Source organism: Hordeum vulgare, chromosome 1H (genome assembly GCF_904849725.1).
Source record: "Hordeum vulgare subsp. vulgare chromosome 1H, MorexV3_pseudomolecules_assembly, whole genome shotgun sequence".
NCBI classification, from domain to species: domain Eukaryota; kingdom Viridiplantae; phylum Streptophyta; class Magnoliopsida; order Poales; family Poaceae; genus Hordeum; species Hordeum vulgare.
The window spans coordinates 453653631-453671153 of NC_058518.1; the positions used below are offsets into that span (position 1 = coordinate 453653631).

The 17523-nt window shown below is 46.6% G+C and overlaps 1 protein-coding gene across 2 annotated transcripts; it reads right to left on the minus strand.

The window, feature by feature from the left end:
- Window positions 1-463: 463 nt before the first annotated feature.
- LOC123414009 (non-specific lipid-transfer protein 1-like) lies at window positions 464-1505 on the minus strand. 2 transcript variants are annotated; one of them, XM_045106632.1, is made up of 2 exons: window positions 909-1495; window positions 464-821 (listed from the first exon to the last, which is right to left on the minus strand). In XM_045106632.1, exons 1-2 carry the CDS (start codon window positions 1277-1279, stop codon window positions 815-817), a joined length of 378 nt encoding a protein of 125 aa, XP_044962567.1. In that variant the 5' UTR covers window positions 1280-1495; the 3' UTR covers window positions 464-814. The 2 variants fall into 2 exon arrangements, with proteins under 2 accessions (XP_044962567.1, XP_044962566.1); XM_045106631.1 differs by having other exon boundaries at window positions 464-1505.
- Between the last annotated feature and the right edge of the window lie 16018 nt (window positions 1506-17523).

The window sequence follows — 17523 nt, forward strand, 5'->3', positions numbered from 1 at the left end:
AAAACTTAAGATCTATTCATTATCAGTTGTGATAGTATAATAAACATCAAAGATAATAAAGAAATTACATTCAAACCCGTAGGCTATCTAACGACGACTACAAGCACTGAAATGAGTAGGAGGCGCGTTGTCATCATCATCCCTCCCTTGCACCGGAATCGGCAACCATCGTCAATGAAGATAAACATAGATCAGAAGTATCCGACCTGAAAGATACACTTACATAGACGAACGAAGACTGAAACCCAGTGGATTCATCAAAGACAACCCCTGACCGAATCCTAACTGAATCATGCGAGACCCATCGAAGACACATCGATTTAGGCGTACCGTACATATACATGCTTGCTGTTTACTGATTTAGCCATACTATATGATGTAATTCTTCAAAAGTCACTGTTCTGCGTTTCGTATGGGAACGTAGGAACATGATTGTTGTTGAGATAATCGGACATGACAGTCATAATCCAACTAGGAGTATTATTCATAGAGGGAATACGTATTTCCACCTCATCATACACCGGCTCCCTTTACAAAACCGGAAAACATGTAGCGGTCGGACGTACAACATATTATGCGTTTATTCGTTATTAACACATATGTCTACATACATTCGTATCTAAATAAACGGAAGAGAAATAATACGCGTATGTATTGAAGGAGTACTACCGTATAATCTGCGGGGTGCGTGCGAACAGCAGAACGGTTTATGTATCAGTATCTCTCTCACACACACAAGTCGATCGAAACAACATCGCACGGGCATTCTGGCATCACGACCGTGTTCCGCACGCCGTAGAGTCGCGTACCCAATTTATATCCTGCATGCACAACACAAAAACGCCCGGGTTAATAAAAACGAAGGTCTCGGAAACTCTACATGCCTCGCCGGTTTTGTTGTCACGTACGCGTTGCAGTTGACGTTGGGATCGATCCTGAAGGGCAGGCTGACGCCGCACCTGCCGGGCAGCCCCGCGGCGCGGCCGAGGGCCGGCCCGCCCGCCGCGGCGGCCGCGAGGGTCTTGAGGCAGGCGCAGGCGGCGCGGATGTCGGCCTTGGTGCGCGCCTCGGACTTGAGCGTCCTGATCCCAGAGCAGCACGCCTGCGGCACCGCCCCGCCGTTCTGCGCGTACCCGGCGCACGGCGTCAGCCTGCTGTACACCGTGGAGCACGACAGCGCCGCGCTCGCGCCCCGCGCCGCCACCAGCAGAGCCGCTACGAGGAGCAGCGCCGGCGCGGCCGCGCGGGCGCCCCTGTTCACAGCAAGAGCAGGAGCCATCGACGCCAACTGCCTGTAGCAAAGATTGACAAGCAGTAGTATGTGATCTTCAGGTGAACTGCGGTCTCGGGCAGGCGTGGCTCAGGGTGGACTGGTAGAGCGCGTGTATATGTGGGGAGAGGCGACGACTGGCGAGGTAGGGCGGTCGTTGGAGCAATGGCCGAGAGGTGCGTGCCGGGAACCCGCGGGTGTGTGACGGTTGTGTTTCGAAACGCGACATGCATGCATTGTCATGTGACATGTGTGTGGACAGCAGTTGGAGCTTTCCGAATGTCCCGTGCAAGAAGTGAAGGCGAGAAGGCGACAATGCCATGAACGCTCGGTCTGAACGCAACGGATGCGCGGTGCGTGGACTGCGAGCCGTAGACCAGCAGGAGACTTGGGGGTCAAGGCAGGCTGGATGATGCGTTGGTTTGCTGCCAGACAGTCCTAACTCCTAAGTCCTGGAGAGAGTTAGGCACGCGGGCGGTCTTCTCTTAGTCCAATTTCTTTTTGTAAAGGTTTAACTTTCTGTGAATTGGCTGCTGGAGAAGCACTGGACTAAGTTGACTCGTCAACTCGGCACCGGAGGAGACTCGCGAAAGATGGAAACAATACGTTTTTTATACATGCTATATAATACGTAACATCGGACCGTAGAGTGTTATGTAAAAGGAGACTAAAGTGTTACGTGTTCGCATGTACTGAAACTGTATTGTAGTGTTTCTCGATTAGCGGGACTAAATCATAGTGCGCCAGAAACTTGGACGACGAAACGTATAAATTTTCTCCAATTTGCACATCCATCTTTTGTGTGTAAATCATTAATTAAAAAGTATTATTTTTAAAGACCACCATGTTGCGACAAGTGGCGCATTGAATGTCTATCACTTGTCGCAACCTAAGAGTTTTATCTTTTTTCATAGATCCGTTATTTTTAAAACATTTTATCTTTTAAGATGTGCGTTCAAATCTCGAACCATTTTCATCATTGGAATCCCTCATCTTTATAACTAGATGCTAAAAAAAATTGTTATCAAAGGAACTGACGGAAAAAACATGCCTCTCACAATAGAGAAAAAAAAATATAAAAAACGTGATTTCTATTTTTGACAGGCATGACCGTGCCTCTCGCGAAAACAAATCCATGCCTCTCACGGAAGCAAAACTGTCTCTCACAAGGTTTTAAATTGCCGGCTATTAACAGCTATAGCATATTGTTGTTTCTGCAGTGTTCATCTATTTTGCTTTCCTTCACAATCTTGCCGCTATAGCCCGCTATAGCCTCAAATAGCCCAGCTATAGTCCCAAATAGCTCAATGAAAAAGCCAGGCGCTAAATCCAATAGCCGGCAATTTAAAACCTTGGTCTCTCATGAAAAAAACAAACTTTTTTTTCGTTTTTGAGAGGCACGACTATGCCTCTCGTAAAAGCAAATCCATGCCTCTTGTGGAAGCAAAAACCATGCCTCTCGCGAAAGGAAAAAAATATAAAATGCATTTTTTCCGAGGATGCCTCTCCTGAAAGCAAATTTATGCCTTTCGCGAAAACAAAACCGTGCCTCTAAAAGAACACATTTTTCATTTTTAAAAGGCACGATCATGCCTCTCGCGAAAGTAAATATGCACATCTTGCGAACGCAAAATTGTGTCTCTCCCGAAAAAACAAAAAAACATATATTTTTCGTTTTCGAGAGGACGTGGCTCTCATAAAAGCAAATCCATGTCTTTCTTAGAAAAAAACCATGCTTTTTGAAAAAGGAAAAAAATGCATTTTCTTGGGTAATTTATTTTCATCCAAAAGCTAAGAAAAACGATGGAAAACCGAAACATCGAAAAAACCGGGAAAAACATCCAAAAGGTTGAAAACGCGTGCAAAAAAATAAAAATAAAAACAAAATTGAGAGGTAACACGCATAACATGGCAACGATTGAAAACGCGTCAAAGGGCCACGTCAGGAAATGGTCGTTGGGGGCTTCCGAAAGAGTGATTGCCGACTAGTTGCTCTTCATTTGTATGTTTCTTAGAAAACTTCAAATGGGCTTTCATCGGATCACATTGGGCCGCCTGATCCTACGTACACACTATTTGGCGCCTTAAGGCCAGTTAGCATGCATTTTTGCTAACCAGTGCACACCCCATCAACTGCGCTGGTATCTAAATGGCCGAACCACGTACGGTTGTTCCTGGTTTCTTACGTTTTTTCTTCTTTATTTTTTCGTCTTTATCAAACTCGTGAACTTTCCCAATTCCGTGATATTTTCTATTTGGGGAAATCTTTCATGTTTTTTGTGAATTTTTTATTCCAAATCCGTGAACTTTTTCTTAAATTCATGAACATTTTTCAAATAGAACTATTCAAAATTTTTGTGAACTTTTTTTATTAGTTTTGCAAACTTTCAAAATTAAAAAGAAATTCAAGTCTTGAAATGTTTTAAATTCATGCTTTTTTCTGAAATTGATGATTTTTTTCCTGAATTTATATATTTTAAAATATATTGAACTTTAAGAAAAACAATATGGAACATTTTCTTCTAGAAAAAGTAAATGGCAAACTCTCTGTAGTCAACTGTTAACGGTCGCAAGCCAACCAGTTTACATCTTTTTAGAAAAACCTCAACTGGCCCTGCCCATACACTCCCGTACGTGAGCGCCAGGTACCCTAATTGCCGCGAAAGGAGCCTAATTGGCGCCAGTTAGGAGTTCTCTTGCCAAAGAGAGAAGCTAGAAGTGACTGACCCAACCCCCGTGTCCCTTTGAGGCGACTTGGGGGAACCCCAGCTCCCTCCACCGTCGGCCCTCCTCCACCCTCCCTTCCCCCTCACCGCCGTCGAGGGACACTGAGCCCGAGAGTGCCTGCGGTGGCGGGGCCTCTCTCTGGCGCGTCCCTCTCTCTCTCTCTCCTGACGGGGGCGCGAGGTTTCCCGACGGCGGCATGGTGCGCGGAGCTCCAACGCTCGCTCGGTCCTCTGGCGAGCTGGAGGGCAGGGCGCCGTCCAGTGGTGCTGCCTCCGCGGCGGCTGCGGTCGGGGGGGCCTTGACCCCGATCTGGATCTGGTGGTGCTTGGGTCTAGGTCATGGCGGCTTCGGAGGTGTGGTGCTCGAGTCCGGGGGTGTTCGTCGAGGCCTAGCGGCCGCTAGGTACCATGGGGGTACCGACGGCTACGTTTGTCTCGCGTGGTGTTGCAGTCGGCGTTGGTGCAAGGCGGAGAGCGCGGGAAGAGGCTTGGTGGGCTCGCTGATGTCACTGCAGGATGATGTGCGGCTTAGGTGGTGTGGAGCTTGGTGAAAACTATGTCTTGGCCTCGTGCCGTGACCAACGATGGCGGCGGCTGTGGTCGTCGTTGACCTTCTTGGAGGCATCGCTGCTTGTTCTCCCACCCCTCATGCGCGAATCTGGCCATTTTGGTCTCTCCGGGGGAACCTTGATCTGTGATCGAACGATGACGGCGCCTTGGTGTCGTATTCCCTCTCAAGGCCTTCGTTTTGGGAGCTTGGCATCGGTGATCGGGACCAGTGGACCGTGGTTGGTGGCGGGTGTGGCGTCCAGACTTCCATGGCAACGATGATGGTGGGAGCGATGTCGGCGACGCGATAATGGCTGCGGTAGTCGGCTCTTCTTCGGCATGTTCACGGCTTTGCCTCGGTTTGTTTGTTGTTATGGAGTCGAAGCTGCGGCGGTGGGGTCCTGCGGTATACGATGACTGGCTGCAAATAGCCCGTTCGGCAATCTTTCGTGGCGCTAGCCTTCCTTGTTTTGTCCTTCAGAGTTCTCCGTCAGAGTCGGAGCTGCATTGTTTGGCCGTAGGTCGACGTGTCGTCGATAAGGGTGGGCTTTTCCTTGAGTGTGTGTCTTTGGAAGTGGGCTAGGCCCTTGGTGTACTAGTTTTTGCCCAGATTTTTGTGATTAACTAGGCAATTCTCTTCTACTTATTTAATAGATGAGGCAATGCCTCCGTTTCAAAAAAAATAGCTTATATTACTTTTATTGGTTATTTAAATGAATTGGAAACTTTGCCTACCTATTTGACGAATTGACGTCTATGGTTTTGTGATTTTTTATTGATAGTACTGTTTTTGTTCAGTTCTTTGATTTTTTTCACTTGGTCTTATGATATTTTTATTTTTCTTTTTCTTTTTCCTTTTATTGTTTGGTTTTTATTTTTATTTGTAAATGATGTTCTTTCTTGTACACATGAACTTCCTATTTATTTTAACGATTTCTCATTTTCATTTGTTCAGTTTTTAGGGTAAGCAGTGTTTGGCAATCCCAATTGTACCTTGGGATGCTTTACATACGAAAATAGGGCCTTGTGGACTTTTCTCTTAAAAAGAATAAACCCTAGACGCTATATCATACTTCCTTCGTGATGGGGAACGTTGCTTGGGAAACAAAAAAAATTCTACGCGACGAAGACCTATCATGGTGATGTCCATCTACGAGAGGAGATTGGATCTACGTACCCTTGTAGACCACACAGCAGGAAGCGTTAAGAAACGTGGTTGATGTAGTGGAACATCTTCACGTCCGTCGAACCATCCCACAAACCGTCCCGCGATCCGTCTCACCATCCGTTTCGATCTAGCGCCGAACGGACGACACCTCCGCGTTCAGCACATGTACAACTCGACGATGATCTCGGCCTTCTTGATCCAGCAAGCAAGACGGAGAAGTAGATGAGTTCTTCGGCAGCGTGACGGCGCGCCGCTGTTGGTGATGATCTATTCCTGCAGGGCTTCGCCCGAGCTCCGCAGAAATCTAATCTAGAGGTAAAACTATGTGGAATAGGCTTGAGTTGCACGTGGCAAAGTTGTGTCTCAAATCAGCCCTAAACCACCAATATATATAGGAGGAAGGGAGAGGGCTAGCCTTGAGGCACAAGGTCTCAAGGGTAAGCCGGCCAAGGGAGGAGGAGGACTAATTCTCCAATTCGGTTTGGGAAGGAGGATTCCTCCTCTTCCTTCCCACATCCCTCTTTCCCCTTTTCTTTTATTATCTTTTGGTATTTTCTTATGTGGCACCTTGGGCCCCTTGGGCTGACTCCACCAGCCCACTAAGGACTTGTGGCTCCACCCTAGTGCCTTGGGCTCAGTCCCGGGTGGGTGGGCCCCTCCTGGTGAACTCCTGGAACCCATTCGTCACTCCCGGTACACTGTCGGAATTGCCCGAAACTTTCCGGTGAACAAATGAAACCATCCTATATATCAATCTTTGTTTCCGGACCATTCCGGAAACCCTCGTGACGTTCATGATCTCATCCGGGACTCCGAACAACATTTGGTAATAACACATATAACTCAACTATACTAAAAGATCATCGAACCTTAAGTGTGCAGACCTTGCGGGTTCGAGAACTATGTAGACATGACCTGAGGCACTCCTCGGTCAATATCCAATAGCGGGACCTGTATGCCCATATTGGATCCTACATATTCTCTGAAGATCTTATCCGTTGAACCTCAGTGTCAAGGATTCATATAATCTCGTACGTCATTCCCTTTGTCCTTCGTTATGTTACTTGCGCGAGATTCGATCGTCGGTATCCGCATACCTATTTCAATCTCGTTACCGGCAAGTCTCTTTACTCGTTCCGTAATACAAGATCCCGTGACTTACACTTAGTCACATTGCTTGCAAGGCTTGTGTGTGATGTTGTATTACCGAGTGGGCCCCGAGATACCTCTCCGTCACACGGAGTGACAAATCCCAGTCTTGATCCATACGGACACCTTCGGAGATACCTGTAGAGCACCTTTATAGTCACCCAGTTACATTGCGACGTTTGATGCACACAAGGTATTCTCCGGTGCTAGTGAGTTATATGATCTCATGGTCATAGGAATAAATACTTGACACGCAGAAAATAATAGCAATAAAACAACACGATCAATATGCTACGTTCATAGTTTGGGTCTTGTCCATCACATGATTCTCCTAATGATGTGATCCCGTTATCATGTGACAACACTTGTCTTGTTGGAACCGTCACTTCAACCAGTGTGTAGCAAGGCGCAGGAAGTTGTTCCTCTGGCGCCTACACCAGTGGAAGTGGAAACTAATGATGGTGATCATTGAGCTTCGGATCAAGTTACTACAAACCTCGTAGGCCAACAAGGTCGCGTACTACTACAGAGTGGTACCGTAACCCTGTCTTGGAGGTCATGTTGTTGAACAACAATGAACCTACGAGCTATGGAGAAGCGATGGTGGGACCGGATTCCAACAAATGGCTCGAGGCCATGAAATCCGAGAGAGGAGCCATGTATGAAAACAAAGTATAGACTTTGGAAGAACTACTTGATGGTCGTAGGACTATTGAGTAAAGATGGATCTTTAAAAGAAGACAGACGATGATGGTGACTATTCACCATTAAGAAAAGCTCGACTTGTCACAAAGATGTTTTCAACAAGATCAAAGAGTTGACTATAATGAGACTTTCTCACTTATAGCGATGCTAATAGTCTGTTGGAATTATGTTAGTAGTTGCTGCATTATTTATGAAATATTGCACATAGGATGTCAAAACATTGTTTCCTCGACGGTTTCCTTGAGGAAAGGTTGTATGTGATACAACCAGAAGATTTTGTCGATCCTAAGGATACTAACAAGTATGCAAGCTTGTGACAGCCCGATGCCGACGCCCCAGAAGATTCCCCTTTATTTTCTGTTTCCGTCGTGTGGTTATTTTATTTTCTTGCATCGTCATTTAGTTTGCATCGTCACATCATGCATGGCATCTTGCATCGTCTGTCGCGTGTGGTGTTTTGAGTGTGTGTGCTTCGAGTGCTCTCCGAGTCTTAGTGCGATAGTAACTCCCCTCCTCTCCCCTCTTATTTCGTTTTTGGGGTTTTGCTAAGTCTTCGTTTTAACCCCTATTTAAAAAGGTTCCTCTTCTTTTTAATAAAAGTCCTTTTATTAAATATGGGGGCAACCCTTGGGTTTTTCTTTTATTTCTCCTCTTGTTTTATTTTACAAAATAAAGTCTCATTTTGTTTTCTCCTTTAAAAGGGGTTTATTTTTATTCTCTTGTTAAAGGGTTTTATTTTATTCTTAAAAAAAGGATTCTTTTTTATTTCTTTTAAATGCCCAATCTATTTTATAGTTGGGGTATATTTTTCAAGGAGCCAAAATCATTTGTTTTATGTTGTTAAATCTTTTTCTTTTGGAGTGTGATTTTCTATTTTTTAAAAAAAGATAGAAAAAAGCAAAAGAGAGAGGAGGAGGCCCACTTGGGCCAAGGCCCAGGTCCCATAACCTAGCGCGAGAAGCCGAGCCTCCTCGTCCCTCGTCTCTCACCTCCCCCCTCGCGCAACATCCCATGTCCCCCGATCCCGTCCCTCTTCCTCGCCTCCCTGCCCTTTCCTCCCTCGACCCGAGCGCGCCGCCGGCCTCCGTCTGCTGCGAGGAGTGCCCCGGCAGTCTCCCCTGCTCCCCCCATGCGCAACCCGCCTTGCCGACCTCGCCTTCTCGTCCCAGCGCCGCCGTTCGCCGCGCAGTGCCGCCTCCCCGTGTCCCCTCGCGCTAGGCCGCCGTGCTCGACAGCCCCCGCCGGCCGCCTCCCTGCTCGCGAGCCGCCTCTCTGCTCCCCGTCCCCTGCGCCCGCGCAGCCGCCGATGCCCGACCTTGCCGCCGCGCGCGTGGCCTCGCCGTTCCCCTGCTCCGCCTCGCCTGCACCTTCCCGAGCTGCGCCACCACGCCGTTGCGCCGCGCTCGCCTCGCCGCCTCCCCGCGTCCCTCGCCGTGCCGCGACCTCCCTGCCCCGTTCCGGTGGCCGGCCCGAGGACCTCCATCGTTGCCGCCTCGTTGCTAGCCTGATGCGCGCGTGCCAGATGCTGGTGATGTTGCTTTTTGCCTCTAGCTGCTGGTGTTTTGCTGCTGTGCACACCGATGCTTGCTGTTATTGTTTGCTGCTGCCATTGCCTTGCCGCTGCTATGCTGCTGATGCTAGCCGCTGCTGCCTGATGTGCCATGCTGTTGTTAGTTGCCGTGTTGGCTGTTGCTGCTCTTGCTTGCCTGCCTGCCACGTTGTTAGTTGGTGCCAACTTAGTGCTATTAGTTCCTGTAGCCGATGCCTTGCAGTTTGCCTGCCCTGCTTGCTGCTGTTGATGGTCGTGGATTAGTTGGTGTTGCCGAGCTTGCTGTAGCTGCTTGCTGATTGCCTGCATGTCGAGTGGCTGCTGCTATTGTGTAGTAGATGTTGCTGCCCTTGCTTTTGCATGCTTTGCTGCTAGTGCTAGTTGCTAGACTGCTATAGTTGCTTGCTGCTAGCTGTAGTCGATTAGGCTAGGTTGTTAGTTGTTAGTAGCTGCTTGTAGATGCTTTGCTGATTGCTATTGCTAGCTGCTGCTTGCCGTTGTTTGCCGGTGTCGATGCATGTTTGCTGTTGTGTCGCCTGCCATCCCCTCCTTCATGGAACCGACAAGCTCGCCGAGTACAACTACGTCCTCGACGACCCCCGAAACATGTTTGAATACCGAAGCCGAATACCCGTGGTCCACAATGCCAAGCGAACGACTACCGTCGACGAGACCCGACTTCCACGACGTCCGCTACGAACCGAACCCCTCCGATATGCATGCTTCAAAGGTATACCGCTCGGACGTTGTCGTGAACCGAATGCATATGATGTATGAGATGTATGTATGCTTGCGCCGTATGTTTGCCCGTTGCACGTTGTCTCTCTTTCGTCGCGTCCTCGACACATGGGAACTCGGTAGCGGGATCACCCCATTCTTTATTTAGCGTTCCCGCACACGCTCCCTATTCGTTGGCACGATATCTCGATGAGTTATCAGGATTGGAACGTTGCCATGGCTTCGTTTCCGTCTTGCCGCCATGGTTCCCTCTCGCTCGCCGTGGCGACACCTGTTTCTTTCTATTCTTGCCCGTGATGTTTGAACTTGCATGCATGACGCATTCATGGCATGATATCTTGTGTTGCATGTCTATTGTAACGTAGCTCTGATCTATGTATCGCGTGTTACCTGACTAGGATGTCATGTAGCATCATCGCTTCACCCCTTGCCATGTTAACAACAGTTTAATATTGCCGTGTCAATAATCGGGAGTAAACTAAATAATTAAACGTGGAGTTTCGTCGATATGCAACTCGTTGCATATCGAGCTTCACTTAATGTGTAGAGTTGCGTGAGGTGAATTGCCATGCCATGCCTTGCATTTTGACCTGTTCATGCATCATAGTAGGTTGTGCATCATGTTGTGCATCGTGTGGTGAATATCTGTGTTGATGTTTGTTTCCGGTTTGCTCCGTCTCGATAGAGTTCCGCAAGCGTGTCGGAATGTGAGGACCCGTTCGACTACGTTGGTTCGCCGACTTCACGGAGTCATTCTTCTTCCAAGCGGGATCTCAGGCAAGATGACCATTTCCCCAGATACCATTACTATCATTGCCATGCTAGTTATTCGATGCTATCGTTATGTCTCGTTGCCTACCACATGTTAAATATGAGCCTCTCAACAATGCCATGAAAACCTTCAATCTGTTCAACCTAGCAAACCACTGATTGGCTATGTCACTGCTTGCTTAACCCTGTGTTAGCGTTACTAGTTGCAGGTGCAGTTGCTTCCATGTTATACATGGGTTCCTTGTTATATCACCATATTAAATGCTATTTAATTTAATGCACCTATGTACTTGGTAAAAGGTGGAAGGCTCAGCCTTTCTAGCCTGGTGTTTTGTTCCACCTTTGCCCCCTTAGTTTCGGCTACCGGTGTTATAATCCATAATTGAGCGCTCCTAACATGATCGGGGTTGTTATGGGGACCCCCTTGATAATTCGTTTTAGATTAAAGCTGGTCTGGCAAGGCCCAACATTGGTACTATATTTGCCCAACATAATAATTTTGTTAATACTGAAAGCATAGGGCGTCATGAACCCGAGGAGTAATTCTACGTAATACAGGGAGGGCCAGTGCTGATGGTGCTGGTCCAAAACAGAGCACTGTGCGGGGCCAACCCAGGGCAACTTGGGAGATTTCTATCAGGCCACTATACGCGTCGCTCATCCGACGTGTCCTGAGAACGAGATACGCGGCTCCTATCCGGATCGTCGACACGCCGGGCGGCCTTGCTGGATTAGTTTTACCTTTGATGAGATATCTTGTGCATGGGGATTTCGGTGATGCTTTGGGTAATCTCATAGTTGAGGTTTTCCACTAAGGAATCCGACGAGATCGCGAGTGTCGTGATCAAGGATTTCTATGCGGCTTGTGGTAATTTGTGATGGACTAGTTGGAGCACCCCTGCAGGGTTAAATCTTTCGGAAAGCCGTGCCCGTGGTTATGTGGCGACGTGGAAACTTTGTTTAACAGTGGTTCTAGATAACTTAAAGTTAACTTAATTAAAATATGCCAACTGAGTGCGTAACCGTGACTGTCTCTTTCGTGAGTTCCTTCTCCGATCGAGGACATGGTGGGGTTATGTCTGACGTAGGTAGGTGTTCAGGATCATTCATTTGATCACCAGTAGTTCACGTCCGCTATGCGTAGATCTTCCCCCTCTTATTTTCTTGTACTCGTAAGTTTAGCCACCAAATATATGTTTAGCCACTGTTGCAACCTCACCACTTAACCATGCCTCACCTATTAAGCTTTGGTAGTCTTGATACCTTTGGAAATGAGATTGCTGAGTCCCCTGTGGCTCACAGATTACTACAACACCAGTTACAGGTTCAGGTAAAGGTTACGTGACGCGAGCGCGTTGATTGTTCATTTGGAGTTGCTTCTTCTTCTTCTTCGTCGATCTAGGATGGGTTCCAGGCCGGCAGCCTGGGATAGCAAGGATGGACGTCGTTCTTATTTTCTCGTTTGTTTTCGTCCGTAGTCGGACCCTCCTCTTATTCATGATGTTGATGTATTGTACTGATTTGACTCTGATGTAGCTTGTGGCGAGTGTAAGCCAATTCTATATATATATATATATATATATATATATATATATATATATATATATATATATATATATATATATATATATATATATATTCTTTTCAGTACTTATACTTGTAACGAAATCCATTCTTGCGACATGACGAGATGCACTTCTATCCCTGACGAGGCCCTCGTGCCAAATTGAGGATAGGGTCGCATCTTGGGTGTGACAAGTTGGTATCAGAGCAGTACCGACCTAGGAGCCCCCTTGATTGATCAAACTTGACCGAGTCAAGTCTAGTGAAAAACTATTTGAGTCTAGTGATATATCGGAGAGTAGGATTCTTTTTTCTCCTCTTCTATGCTCTCGTGAGGAAGCTTGACGTAATATTTTAATTCTACTCCTCTTCTCACTCAAATTGTTTTAGGATCACGCGGATATTTTTGGAATCTATATGATGCCGATGTGACGGAGTTCTGTCTTGGTGCCTCCTGACTGACTTGATTTTCTTCCGGGGAGTTGAGCTCGAGAGGATTCTTGAGCACATCGTTATCATTCAGATTTCTTAGTATCTCAGAATGAAGGATGTTCGTAATTTCTTCAATACTAGTAGTGGCGAGATAACCCCGATGTCCCCAATACTGGTGCAGATTGTTTGGGAGTACTGCCATACTTTGTATCGTTGTGATCACGAGGGTCTGTTGTAGATGAAGGTCCGAGATTCTGGTTGTGTGTTGACGGATGTGATACATGTGACAGGTTAGTACAGGAGTTGTGTGATATTACTCCTTGTATCCGTGTACCAGATTGCATGACCAGATATTTCGGGAATTCTTAGGTGGGAATTCGAGTAGTTACTTATAGGACGATCTTCTAACAAATTCGTGTTGCTTCGATGTCAAGTGGTGATTTCAGATCTTTTCTAAGAGGTGTTCTCATATTTTTATGAGAGTATTAATTCTTTCGCTCTATCAATTATCATGTCAATTCCTTTTAAATCGGAGTCATCGTATCAATTCCATTCAACCGGTGTGCTTCTCTGCAACTGAATTCAACCCTCTCCAATTTTTGCAGATCATTCTCTCAATTCTTTCCGGAGTTTGTCTCGTCTGTCTCAAGTTGTCTTTGTTTTTCCCCTCCCTCCGTCCCTTTTCTTCAGTGATTGGATTTCATCCAAGTGTATTTCATTTCTTTATAGCCTCCGCTATCTTTCTTCGTGTCCTATCCGGTGATTCTTGTGAAGATTCTCAGGAGCTTCGTGTTCATCTTTATTCAGTCTTGTTATCTTTTCCGGTGAATTCAATGCAATTATCCGTGTACATCATATCCTTTTCGTCCTTGTAATTCTTTCCCATGTTGGAAATTCTTATCAGTCTTCTTGTTATTCATTCCTCTCTTTTCTATCCGGAGTGTTAAAGATATTTCAGTAGTTTCTTGTTTTCAATTCTTTTAATTATTTCGAGGTGCTAACCTCATCTAGTTCTCTTCATACCGGTGCAATATATCTCTTCTAAGCAATCTTTTCTAACGGTGGTTTCTTTGAGTGGGCCCATAACCCACAGGTTTCACCAAGGATCTTATATAGCTCTGTAATCTTTCCGGAGATCTTTAATTCTTTTCAACTATGACATAAGTATGAATTTCATCAGTCATATCCCTTCTCCAAGGCCTATTCGAATTAATTCTCATATTTGGCTCAACCTTGCATTCTTCATTATTCCGGAGTGTCTCAGTTATTCTTGGTGGTGTTCTTCTCGTCATTTTCAGCTTTGAAGACCGAAGGAGTGTTTCTCTCAAATCTTGGTCCATTCTCTTGGAGATTCATCATTTCAGCCTTGTGGCATCATCTTGATTTATTCCCAATCATGGGTAATCCCTTTCTTGTTATCCGGTGCATTTTTGAGTTGTTTTTATTTCTCGATCCTCCGAAGGCCATCATTTTAGAAGATTCTTCGTTCTCGGCTTTCAGCTTTCATCCTCAATTCTTCTCCATTGTTGTCTCTTCGTTCTTCTCTCGATTATCCGGTGCCTTGTTCAAGTTTTCTCTCAGGCGGCTATTGATCATTTCATTCTCATATATCTCCATTCATGCATGATTGCCTCATTTGTCTCAATTCTTGCCGGTGGTTGTTTCAAGACTTCTTAAGTTTGGCTTTATCTATCTATCTTTAATCTTTTCAAGAGGAATAAGTTGTATGTTTAATCCGTTGCTTGTCATCAATTAAACCTGGTGAAGGATTAGCATAACATAATTCTTATTCTTGTTCTTCCTTCTTCCAAGAGATTTCAATTCTTCTTCCGGAGCAGCTCATGATATCAATTCTTTTCTCAAGTGTTCTTATCTTTTCTTTTCTGGAGTTCCAAGTTTTATCAAGTATCTCTTTGTGAAGCTTCATCTAAATCCTGGCAAGGTCATAATCTTATTCTTTTCTACCTTCATATCTTTGCATCGTTCATTTGTATACGGAGGCCCTTCATGGTGGTTCATCAAGGTTTCAATTCATTCTCAAGTGTTCTTCAAGATTCTGTTGGAGTACCTCAACTATTCTTTCTCTTGCATTTCCAATGCTTTGTTCTTCCTTTAGCCTTTGAGGTGGTATTATAGCATTCTTGTTAGTGTAGGAGCCTCGAAGAGTTTTCCTTTCAAGAATGAGATAATTAAATCCACCGATTCTGTGATCATGAGATATTTTCAACCCATGATTTCTTCTTTGAGCTATCTTGGTTTGGATTTCACCTAAAACTTTTCCTATGGATTGTTGCTATCATGGTGCTTGTCATTAATCCAAGTTCTCAAGGTATCCTCTTGGTGTAAGAAGTTCCGATATCTTTGCTTTCAACTATCCTTGTTTCTTTTAGTGGTTGGTTGTCACCTCATATTGGTTGAGATGATCTTCATAAGCCCACTACTGTCTTGTTCTTCGTTGTTGGTTTTCCAACTACTAAGTCAATTCTCTGTCCGGAGGCTCTTCAATTCTATTGTGATGATAGTTGTCATTCGTTTCTTCATTCTCTTCTTCCGCTTGAGCTAGTTCATATTCTATTGTTCCGGAGGCATTGTGATGTTGCTCTTTTGGGTCAATCTTGTTCTTCTATCAAGATCATGGTGTTCCCTTGCTCTATTTAGTTGTTTGTTATGTATATTGTCTAATTCTCTCTTCTTATCGAATTTTTTGTCCCATTTTCCTACCGAAGTGCTGCCAAAATTTTCCATGAATTCTTGATTGTTTCTCTTATCATTCCTCATATCTTTGCAACTTTCAAGGATCGTTGGTTTCACTCGTTTGTCAAAGAAGCGACTAAGTTTTACCTTTTGCTTTCTCGTCCTCTTCCCCTTTCATTCTTGGATCTCACGGCGAGATCCTCTTGTAGTGTAGGAGAGTTGTGACAGCCCGATGCCGACGTCCGAGAAGATTCCCCTTTATTTTCCATTTCCGTCGTGTGGTTATTTTATTTTGTTGCATCGTCATTTAGTTTGCATCGTCGCATCATGCATGGCATCTTGCATCGTCTGTCGCGTGTGGTGTTTTGAGTGTGTGTGCTTCGAGTGCTCTCCGAGTCTTAGTGCGATAGTAACTCCCCTCCTCTCCCCTCTTATTTCGTTTTTGTGGTTTTGCTCAGTCTTCGTTTTAACCCCTATTTAAAAAGGTTCGTCTTCTTTTTTAAAAAAGTCCTTTTATTAAATGTGGGGGCAACCCTTGGGTTTTTCTTTTATTTCTCCTCTTTTTTTATTTTACAAAATAAAGTCTCATTTTGTTTTCTCCTTTAAAAGGGGTTTGTTTTTGTTCTCTTGTTAAAGGGTTTTATTTTATTCTTAAAAAAAGGTTTATTTTTTATTTCTTTTAAATGCCCAATCTATTTTATAGTTGGGGTATATTTTTCAAGGAGCCAAAATCATTTGTTTTATGTTGTTAAATCTTTTTCTTTTGGAGTGTCATTTTCTGTTTTTTAAAAAAGATAGAAAAAAGCAAAAGAGAGAGGAGGAGGCCCACTTGGTCCAAGGCCGAGGTCCCCTAACCTAGCGCCAGAAGCCGATCCCCCTCGTCCCTCGTCTCTCACCTCCCCCCTCGCGCAACCTCCCATCTGCCCCGATCCTGTCCCTCTTCCTCGCCAACCTGCCCTTTCATCCCTCGACCCGAGCGCGCCGCCGGCCGCCGTTTGCTGCGAGGAGTGCCCCTGCCGTCGCCCCTGCTCCCCCCACGCGCAACCCGCCTTGCCGACCTCGCCTTCTCGTCCCAGCGCCGCCGTTCCCCGCGCAGCGCCGCCTCCCCGCGCCCTAGGCCACCGTGCTCAACAGCCCCTGCCGGCCGCCTCCCTGCTCGCGAGCCGCCTCTCTGGTCCCCGCCCGCGCAGCCGCCGGTGCCCGACCTTGCTGCCGCGCGCCTCGCCTCGCCGTTCCCCTGCTCCGCCTCGCCTATGCCTTCTCGAGCTGCGCGGCCACGCCAGTGCGCCGCGCCCGCCTCGCCGCCTCCCCGCGTCCCTCGCCGTGCCGCGACCTCCTTGCCCCTTTCCCGTGGCCGGGCCGAGGACCTCCATCGTTGCCGCCTCGTTGCTGGCCTGATGCGCGCCTGCCAGATGCTGGTGCTGTTGCTTTTTGCCTCTAGCTGCTGGTGTTTTGCTGCTACGCACGCCGATGCTTGCTGTTATTGTTTGCTGCTGCCATTGCCTTGCCGCTGCTATGCTGCTGATGCTAGCCGCTGCTGCCTGATGTGCCATGCTGTTGTTAGTTGCCGTGTTGGCTGTTGCTGCTCTTGCTGGCCTACCTACCGCGTTGTTAGTTACTGCCGGCTTAGTGCTATTAGTTGCTGTAGCCGATGCCTTGCAGTTTGCCTGCCCTGCTTGCTGCTGTTGATGGCCGTGGCTTAGTTGCTGTTGCCGAGCTTGTTGTAGCTGCTTGCTGTTTGCCTGCATGCCGAGTGGCTGCTGTTGCGTAGTAGATGTTGCTACCCTTGCTTTTGCATGCTTTGCTGCTAGTACTAGTTGCTAGGCTGCTGTAGTTGCTTGCTGCTAGCTGTAGTTGATTAGGCTAGGTTGTTAGTTGTTGTTAGTAGCTGCTTGTAGATGCTTTGCTTATTGCTATTGCTAGCTTCTGCTTGCGTCGTTTGCCGGCGCTGATGCATGTTTGTTGTTGTGTCGCCTGCCATCCCCACCTTCATGGAACCAACAAGCTCGCCGTGTACAACTACGTCCTCGACGACCCCCGAAACGTGTTCGAATAGCGACGCCAAAGACCCGTGGACCACAACGCCAAGCGAACGACTACCATCGACGAGACCCGACTTCCACGACGTCTGCTACGAACCGAACCCCTTCGATATGCACACTTCAAAGGTATACCGCTGGGACGTTGTCGTGAACCGAATGCATATGAT